Consider the following 10,542-nt stretch of genomic DNA (forward strand, 5'->3'; position numbering starts at 1 on the left):
TTTCACTATGTGCACTCAACCTGCTGCACTACTGCCTCGTTCCGTATTTTTTCTTTAAATCTTACAAAGCTCTCTAAATCAATGACATTTTCATAACAGAAGAATTAAAATTCAGGAGTGCCAACTTTCACCAAAAATTGGCAAAATACATCACTTATATAGCATCATGCTTGGCCAGTGCTGTGGTGTCTCACTTTTCCTCTCTGCACTCTGTCTCTATCTAAAAAATAACAATACAAATAAATGGGAGGTTGCACTTAGTAAGTCAATTGCACATAATTTCAATATAATTTTATTGGGGGTAAGCTATAATACCAACATAAACATACAGTTAAAGAAAACAAAAAGACGGGATATGAACAACTATGATTGAACAATTAAGAGGTAGGTTAGCTGACAAATAGCAGTGGAAGTTCAGAGAATTCTTTCACAGCTGCAAAAGGGAAATCTTCTACTAAGTAATTCTTGTTGGAGAAAGCTTTATCAATTACAAAGGTGAAGTCCAAAAAGCATTTCAAAACGAGCTCAATTTTATGCTCAGATTTATACCATATAATAGAGATGTATTACCAGGGCCAACTGAGACTCTCACATCTTCAGGTCTTTGTCTGCTTTTACCTTTTGTATATTTGTTTTATATATAGCACTGTTTTGCCCCTGCAGGTGGGGACTGGGATCTTGAACCTGGGTCCTTGAGCATGGTAACATGTGTGTTCAACCAGATGCACCACCACCTATCCCCTCCTATAGTTATTTAAAGGTGCTAGACCTCTGTAATTATTTATCAAGACAATACAAAAATACTAATTCATTCACAATGAGTAAGTGAATGAATTAGTGAGTGAGTGAGTGAGTGAAAATAGAAAAAATATATAGTAGTCTTTCCAGGACCTGCAATTTTCCAATACAAAGACTCTATCCTAGAGGACTTTGTAACAGAAGGTTTCTTCCCCCTGTAGATATAGTTCTAGAATTTACCTCTATGGAAATAATAGAAGAAAACTTCCCAGACCTGAATAACAGAAAGGACATCAAGATTCAAGAGGCCCAGAAAGTACCAAACAGAATCAACCCAGACCTGAAGACACCAAGACACAAAATCGTCACAATGAGAAGAAGTAAGAATAAAGAAAGGATCCTAAAGGCTGCAAGAGAGAAACAAAAAGTCACATACAAGGGAAAACCCATAAGATTATCTGCAGAATTCTCCACTCAAACTCTAAAATCCAGAAGGGAATGTCAAGATATCTATTGAGCCCTGAATGAAAAAGGGTTTCAACCAAGGATAATATATCCTGCCAGACTTTCATTCAAACTAGATGGAGGGATCAAAACCTTCTTAGACAAACAACAGTTAAAGGAGGCAACCATCACCAAACTGGCCCTGAAAGAAGTTCTAAAAGACCTCTTATAAACAAGAACATCACTATAATACTGGCAATATATCAGCGCAAACTAAAAAAAAACTTTTTTTGAACAATGGCACTACAATATATTAAATCCATAATATCAATAAATGTCAATGGCTTAAAATCACCCATCAAAAGGCACAGAGTTGGGGGATGGCTCAGAAAACATAATCCAATCATATGCTGCTTGCAAGAATCCCATCTGTTACAACAAGATAAACACAGACTTAAAGTGAAACGATGGAAAACTATCATACAGGCTAACGGGCCACAAAAAAGGGCAGGAACAGCCATTCTCATCTCAGACATGATAGATTTTAAATTAAATAAAGTAATAAAAGATAGGCAAGGACATTACATAATGATTAGAGGATCAATCAGCCAAGAAAACTTATGAACATCTATGCACCCAATGAGGGACCATCTAAATACATTAAGCACTTACTGAAAGAATTTCTAAAATACATCAATAGAAATACAATAATAGTGGGAGACTTCAATACCCCACTCTCACACTTAGACAGATCAACAAAGCAGAGAACCAACAAAGATACAAGAGAATTGAATGAAGAGATTGACAGACTAGACCTCTTGGACATTTTCAGAGTCCTTCACCCCAAAAAACTGGAATACACCTTCTTTTCAAATCCACACAACACATACTCAAGGATAGACCACATGTTAGGCCACAAAGATAGCATCAATAAATTCAAGAACATTGAAATCATCCCCAGTATCTTCTCAGACCACAGTGGAGTAAAACTAACATTTAACATCAAATAGACAATTATTAAAAGTCACAGAATTTGGAAACTAAACAACATACTCCTTAAGAACCACTGGGTCAGAGATTCACTCAAGCAGGAAATTCAAATGTCCCTGGAAACAAATGAAAATGAAGACACAACCTATCAAAATATTTGGGACACAGCTAAAGCTGTACTGAGAGGGAAACTTATAGCCATACAATCACATATTAAACACCAAGAAGAAGCTTAAATGAATGACCTTACTGCTTACCTCAAGGACTTAGAGGAAGAGGAACAAAGGAACCCTAAAGCATCCAGAAGGACAGACATCACTAAAGTTAGAGCAGAAATAAACAGCATCGAAAATAAAAGAACCATACAAAAGATCAATGAAGCCAAATGTTGGTTCTTTGAAAGATTAAGCAAAATTGACAATCCCCTAGCCAGACTCACCAAACAAAAAAAGAGAGAAGACTCAAATTAATAGAATAGTAAACGATGGAGGAGATATCACAACTGACACCACAGAAATCGAGAGAATCCTGTGAAACTGCTATAAAGAACTATACGCCACCAAGCTAGAGAATCTGGAAGAAATGGAACAATTCCTAGAAGCATATGCCCTTCCAAAACTGAACCAAGAAAAACTACAAAGTGTAAATGCACCAATCACAGACAAAGAAATTGAAACCGTTATTAAGAACTTCCCCAACAACAAAAGTCCTGGACCAGATGGCTTCACAAATGAATTCTACAAAACTTTCAGGAAACAGTTAGTACCCATACTTCTTAAGCTTTTCCATAAGACCAAAGAAACAGGAATACTCCCTTCCACCTTCTATGAAGCCAACATCACCCTGATACCAAAAGCTGATAGGGACAGAACAAAAAAGGAAAACTACAGACCAATATCTCTGATGAACATAGATACCAAAATATTAAACAAGATCTTGGCCAACCAGATACAGCAAAATATCAAAAAGATTGTTCATCACGACCAAGTGGGATTCATCCCAGGAATGGAAGGCTGGTTCAACATCCATAAGTCAATCAATGTCATTCACCACATCAATAAAAGCAAAGCCAAAAATCACATGATTATCTCAATAGATGCAGAGAAAGCTTTTGACAAAATCCAACACCCATTCATGCTCAAAACTCTACAGAAAATGGGAATAGATGGGAAATTCCTCAAGATAGTGGAGTCTATATAGCAAACCTACATCATACTCAATGGACAGAAGCTGAAAGCCTTCCCCCTCAGGGGGACTAGACAGGGCTGTCCACTGTCACCGTTACTCTTCAACATAGTATTGGAAGTTCTTGCCATAGCAATCAGGCAAGAGAAAGAAATCAGAGGAATACAGATTAGAAGGGAAGAAGTCAAGCTCTCACTATTTGCAGATGATATGATAGTATACATAGAAAAACCTAAAGAATCCAGCAGAAAACTACTGGAAGTTATTAGGCAATATATCAAGGTATCAGGCTACAAAATCAATGTACAAAAATCACTGGCATTTCTTTATGCAAACACTAAATCTGAAGAAGAAGACATCCAGAAATCACTCCCATTTACTGTTTCAGCAAAATCAATCAAATACCTAGGAATAAAGTTGACCAAAGAAGTGAAAGACTTATATACTGATAACTATGAGTCGCTACTCAAGGAAATAGAAACTGATACCAAGAAATGGAAAGATATCCCATGCTCATGGATTGGAAGAATAAATATCATCAAAATGAATAATCTCCCCAGAGCCATATACAAATTTAATGCAATACCCATCAAAGTTCCACCAAGCTTCTGTAAGAGAATAGAACAAACACTACAATCATTTATCTGGAACCTGAAAACACCTAGAATTGGCAAAACAATATTAAGGAAAGGAAACAGAAATGGAGGCATCACACTCCCAGACCTTAAACTATATTATAAATCCATCATCATCAAAACAGCATGGTACTGGAACAAAAATAGGCACACAGACCAGTGGAACAGAATTGAAAGCCCAGAAATAAATCCCCACACCTATGGACATCTAATCTTTGATACGGGGGCCCAAAGGATTAAATGGAAAAAGGAGGCTCTCTTCAATAAATGGAGCTGGGAAAACTGGGTTGTAACATGCAGAAGAATGAAATTGAACCACTTTATCTCACCAGAAACAAAAATCAACTCCAAATGGATCAAAGACCTAGATGTCAGACCAGAAACAATCAAATACTTAGAGGAAAACATTGGTAAAACAGTTTCCCACCTACACCTCAAGGACATCTTTGATGAATCAAACCCAATTGCAAGGAAGACAAAAGTAGAAACAAACCAATGGGAATACATCAAATTCAAAAGCTTCTGTACATCCAAAGAAACTATTAAACAAACAAAGATACCCCTCACAGAATGGGAGAAGATCTTCACATGCCATACATCAGACAAGAAACTAATCACCAAAATATATAAAGAGCTCAGCAAACTTAGCACCAAAAAAGCAAATGACCCCATCGAAAAATGGGCAGAGGATATGAACAAAACATTCACTACAGAGGAGATCCAAAAGGCTAACAAACATATGAAAAACTGCTGTAGGTCACTGATTGTCAGAGAAATGCAAATTAAGACAACACTAAGATACCGCCTCACTCCTGTAAGAATGGCATACATCAAAAAGGACAGCAGCAACAAATGCTGGAGAGGTTGTGGGGACAGAGGAACCCTTTTACATTGCTGGTGGGAATGTAAATTGGTAGAGCCTCTGTGGAGAGCATTCTGGAAAACTCTCAGAAGGCTAGACATGGACCTTCCATATGATCCAGTAATTCCTCTCCTTTGGTTATACCCCAAAGACTCCATAACACCCAACCAAAAAAAGGTGTGTACTCCTATGTTCATGGCAGCACAATTCATAATAGCTAAAACCTGGAAGCAACCCAGGTGCCCAACAACAGATGAGTGGCTGAGAAAGCTGTGGTATATATACACAATGGAATACTATGCAACTATCAAGAACAATGAACCTACCTTCTCTGACCCATCTTGGGCAGAGCTAGAAGTAATTATGTTAAGTGAGCTAAGTCAGAAACATAAAGATGAGTATGGGATTAAGTTGAGAAAGAAGATCTGAAAGGGAAACTAAAAGCAGGACCTGACCAAATTGTAAGTAGGGCACCAAAGTAAAAACCCTGTGATGTGGGGTAGACATGCAGCTTCCTCGGCCAGTGGGGGGTGGGAGTGGGTGGGAGGGATGGGTCACAGTCTTTTGGTGGTGGGAATGGTGCTTATGTACACTCCTAGTAAAATGTAGTCATATAAATCACTAGTTAATTAATATGAGAGGGGGAAAATTAATTGTATGTCTCAAAGTTTTTCAAAACACAAACGAATCTTTTCAATATATAGGCTGTGTAGTTGATATGCAGACTCTCTCAAAAGCCTAGACCAAGTAGATCAGAAGCAACCAATGGCACAGCTATATACAAGATACTGGGTACTGTACAGCAAACCCTAACAAAAGGACTTTTCAAAGTTAACCCAATTACCAAATAATGTGATGATAACATTAACTATCGATTGTCTTTTTGAACCCTAAGACAGCAGGAACCTCACATCTCCACTATAGAGCCTCTACTTCCCCCACTCCTGGAACCCTTGGATAGGGCCCACTTTCCCGTATGCCTCTCCCAATCCATATCAAATAATATTGTATCTGCCGATCGCAACCTAACCAACACAACGATTGCCACCTCAACATGCTTCACTTCAGACTGTGTCCAGAGACTCCACGTGTGGAATGACAACCCTTCAGCTTCATTACTCGGGTGAGACTTTTCCTTTCATAGTATACTCTAATTCCATTTCAGGTGGTTCACTTTCTAACAAAGCCCCAAAACCTAGATATACACCAGTTTCTGTGAGAGAGAGCATATGTTCACACGTATTCATAAACTACTGCAAAATATATACCTGAAAGCAGAAGTACACTAGAGTTTGCAGTGAGTACCCCCCTAACACTTCCTCTCCACTGTTCCAAGCTTTGGGTCCATGATTGCTCAACAATTTGTTTCGCTTCGTATGTTAATTCTCTTTTCAGTCAACAGGTCCCAGATGTCATCAGGATGCTGTCCAGGCTTCCCTAGACTGAAGACCCCACCAATGTGTCCTGGAGCTCCGCTTCCCCAGAGACCCACCCTACTAGGGAAAGAGAAAGGCAGACTGGGAGTATGGACTGACCAGTCAATGCCCATGTTCAGCGGGGAAGCAATTACAGAAGCCAGAGCTTCCACCTTCTGCAACCCACAATGGCCCTGGATCCATGCTCCCAGAGGGATAGAGAATGGGAAAGCTATCAGGGGAGGCGGTGGGATATAGAGATTGGTTGGTGGGAATTGTGTGGAATTGTACCCCTCCTACCCTATGGTTTTGTTAATCCTTTTTAAATAAAAAAGAAAAGAAAAAAAAAAAGAATTTGCCTCTACATATATGCTAGCCTCATGAGAAAATTTGAGTGTTGGGGGAGTCCGATGGTAGCGCAGCGGGTTAAGTGCAGGTGGAACAAAGCACAAGGACTGCCTTAAGGATCCCAGTTCAAGCCCCCATCTCCCTACCTGCAGGGGAGTCGCTCCACAGGTGGTGAAGCAGGTCTACAGGTGTCTCTCTTTCTCTCCCCCTTTCTGTCTTCCCCTCCTCTCTCCATTTCTCTCTGTCCTATCCAACAATGATGACAGATGACATCAATAACAATAACTACAACAACAATGAAAAACATCAAGGGCAACAAAAGAAAAAGTAAATAAATAATTGCAAAAAATAATAAAAAAAGAAAATTTGAGTATTTTTGTATTAATATAATTTATTTTCTTTTTTTACTAAATTATTCCCTCCATCAGACATCTGTCTATATTCTTCATTGAAAAAAAATAATTCAGTTGCCAGAGGCATCTGATGCAATCTGAATAAATGAGATGAATTTTAAGTCTTCATATTGTCAGAATCTTTACATAGTGTTCTATTAAATGGGGGTGGTTGATCAAGGAAGTGTAATACTAGTACTTACATTTTTGTCCTTATACTTCACAGCTCCTTGCTCAGAACTAGTGATAAAAGGAATGATTTCCAATTTCTGAGGTCATGTCTTTGGCTATTTACAAAGTATCTGCAAATGAATTGACTGTTATCAACTCTTTCCCATGTAATACAATAAAAAAAAGAGTGGAAATACTGGGATCCATGTCCAAGAATCTTATTCCCTGTGTAATTTCAGTTCAGAATTTGTCAATAGAATTTTGTGCAAAATTTAGAATTTAGAGGTGTAGCTAATTCTGTATGGTCCAAGGTGTTTGTTATCAGACTGGTAAACATAGGCAAGATTCACAGTGAATTCTTAGTAAGTGGGAACTTTTCTCAAAAATTACTGATACACTCTGCCATTCCCCATAAACATCCCTATACAATTCTCTAAAGGGCTCCTATCTGAAATCTTTGCTACTCGTTTCTTCAATATTCTGTCGAATATTTCCTGTTTTGTTTTTTTTAAGCAAGTCAAATATTGGAAACGGTTGCAATTTAAAATGGTAGACAGTATTAAATTAGAACTCAAGAGGGTACATAAAATGAACAACAAAATGGTAAGAATTGTGCCTCCACATATGTTCTTTTCTTTGTTCTCTTGACACACTTTCCTGATGTACCAACTGCCTTGGAAAAAAGGAAGTAAGGTGTAAAGCCATGGTTAAGTATAGGAACAGTCCTTTTCAATTTCCTATTGGCAGATAATAGTTTATTTAAAAGGGTAAATAGGTGACACTAGATGCATTTAATGATTGGCATTTCAGAATATAATATATACTAAAATTTCACAATCGCCAGATGAAATTCCTTGGTTTTGGTGAAAGATTCTTCAGTGAGTAAAATATCAAAATATGGGCCTGCTCACTTGGAAAGGGTGCTCCTTTGCCTTCTGTGTAACCCACATGTGAGCCCAGACCCCACTGCATTGGTGAAGGCTTCAGTGTTGTAGTCTCTGTCACTTTCTCTCTGACAGAAGGAAAGAAAGTAAGAAAGGAAGGAAGAAAGAAAGAATGAAAAGAGAGAAGAGAAAGAAAGAGAAAAAGAGAAAGGAAAGAAGAAGGAAAGAAAGGAAGAAGGAAAGGAAGAGGAAGAAAGAAGTTTAAAAAGTTAAAATATTGAAATATGAGACTAGAGGAGAGAAAACAAGCAATGACAAAAGGATGCCAGGGATTCTGCTAAATGTCAGAAAAAAAGGAATGAACTATGAATACTTACAATATCATTTCTGGGGTAAACCTCAAAGACATTATGTTGAGAGAACTTATTTTGTTTTGTTACTTAACTAATTACTAGTCAAAGATATACTTTGATATTCAAGATGTAATAAAACAGTTGTTTAAAAGGTAGAAACAGATTTACTCAGGAAGCAAAACTGAGAGAGAACAGGAAGACTGAGCAACCTAAGATAATTGTTGAAGGGAGAAAGACCATAGGCATGAACTAGTCAATTTTTAACACCATACTACTTATATCCATGTTTTGTCCCATTTCTTTGAAAATAAGAAAACTTTTGAAGGACATCTTTGAGAGCTTCTTTCACCTGCTGATTCCTTAGAGTATAAATGAAGGGGTTCAGTAAAGGAGCAACAGATGTATTGAGTACAGCCACCCCTTTAGTTAAAGACACCCTTTCCTTTGCTGATGGTTTCATGTACATAAAGATACAGCTCCCATAAGTAATAGAGACAACAACCATGTGTGAGGAACAGGTGGAAAAGGCCTTTGTTCTTTGTTGAACAGAAGGGAATTTTAGAATGGTTTTTATTATGTATGTATAAGAGAGGACTACTAACAACAAAGTGACTACCAGTGTCACCACAGCTAATATAAAAGCCATTAGTTCTATGAAACGTGTATCTGTGCAGGAGATTTGCAGGATGGGAGAAGTGTCACAGAGGAAATGATCAATAGTTCTAGAAGCACAGAAATCCAATTTAAGTCCCAAAGCCAAAGGAGGAAAAATGATTAGGAATCCAGTTACCCAAGAAATGAGAACCAGCTGATAGCACACTTTGCTATTCATAATAACTGGGTAATGCAAGGGTTTGCAAATAGCAACATAGCGGTCATAAGACATAGCAGCCAGAAGATAAAATTCTGTAACCCCCAATAAAAGAAAGAAGAACAACTGAGTTGCACACGCATTGTAGGAAATCGTTTTGTCTCCAGTCAGAATGCTTATCAGAAATCGCGGAATGCCCACAGTTGTGAATGAAACCTCTAAGAAGGAGAAATTTCGTAGAAAGAAATACATTGGCGTCTTGAGATGGGGATCTAGCATGGTAAGAATGATGATGATAAAGTTCCCCATCAGACTTAAGATATAGTTGAAGAATAGAAACAGGAAAACCAAAATTTGCAGTTGAGGATCATCTGTCAGTCCAAGCAGAATGAACTTTATTTCCGTCGATTTGTTCATGTTTTTTTTTCCTATCAAAAATAGAGAAAACAAAAACTAAACCACAGTCATAAAATGTTTTATAATCCAAAGTTTACCTGAGTGCAAATTTTTCACAAATACACTTTCAAGTTCATCAAAATAATTATGCCTTGTAGTATCAGTCATTTTTCTATTGACAAGATCTGAATAAATTCTGCTTACTGCTTAATAGGGAGATTAAGTCACTTGAATTTTAGTTCCACAATTTAGTCAGCATTAATTTATAACCTATTACTTAAAGACATTAACCTAGTAAGTTATTATTAAGTCATTTTTTATGTTCTGAACTTACCAAATATCTTAGACAACCTTATTCTATAGATCCCAAGTTCCATTTCATAGTTTCTCTCTCACATTTTTGTACTATCATTTTCTTTCAGCTTTGTAAAACTCATCAGCTAGGCTATGTATATACTTTTCTAGTGATTTTTAGGTCCATCACTTTAAGAATTCCCAAAGAGTCATACATTTTGCCTAAAACGGCTTAGAGAATAAGCCAGAAAAATGAAAATCTTCCTAAATTTCAATCTTCCTTATACTTTATTAGATTTATAATAGTCCCATATTACATTTGTCATGGTTGTGCATTAGAGGCTATATAAGTCTTTTTTACGTAAAATAATTTCAGATGCAGTAATTGTCACTGATGATTGCTGCAACAGTATTTTAGTCACTAATTATAATTTATTTTTCTCTAATGGCTTTCTTTGTAAAAGACAAGACTTCTTTATCTAAACCAGTTTTCAGAAATTCTAGGCAATAGCCAAAAACTATTTTTCTTTTAAATAAGTTATAAGAGAAAAAAACATAAACCAAGTAAGTTTTTTTCTCTTTTCATACATGTTCAACTATATTCCTCTACGTTCCTAGATAGCA

The 10,542-nt window shown here is 37.1% G+C and overlaps 1 protein-coding gene across 1 annotated transcript; it reads right to left on the reverse strand.

Moving 5' to 3' along the window:
• Window positions 1-8,688: 8,688 nt before the first annotated feature.
• On the reverse strand, window positions 8,689-9,657 carry LOC103109246 (olfactory receptor 6C6-like). The gene has a single exon (XM_007518290.3). The coding sequence runs from the start codon at window positions 9,643-9,645 to the stop codon at window positions 8,689-8,691; it is 957 nt and encodes a 318-aa protein (XP_007518352.1). The 5' UTR covers window positions 9,646-9,657.
• Window positions 9,658-10,542: the final 885 nt, after the last annotated feature.

The sequence above is a fragment of the Erinaceus europaeus genome, chromosome 7 (assembly GCF_950295315.1).
Source record: "Erinaceus europaeus chromosome 7, mEriEur2.1, whole genome shotgun sequence".
NCBI classification, from domain to species: Eukaryota; Metazoa; Chordata; class Mammalia; order Eulipotyphla; family Erinaceidae; genus Erinaceus; species Erinaceus europaeus.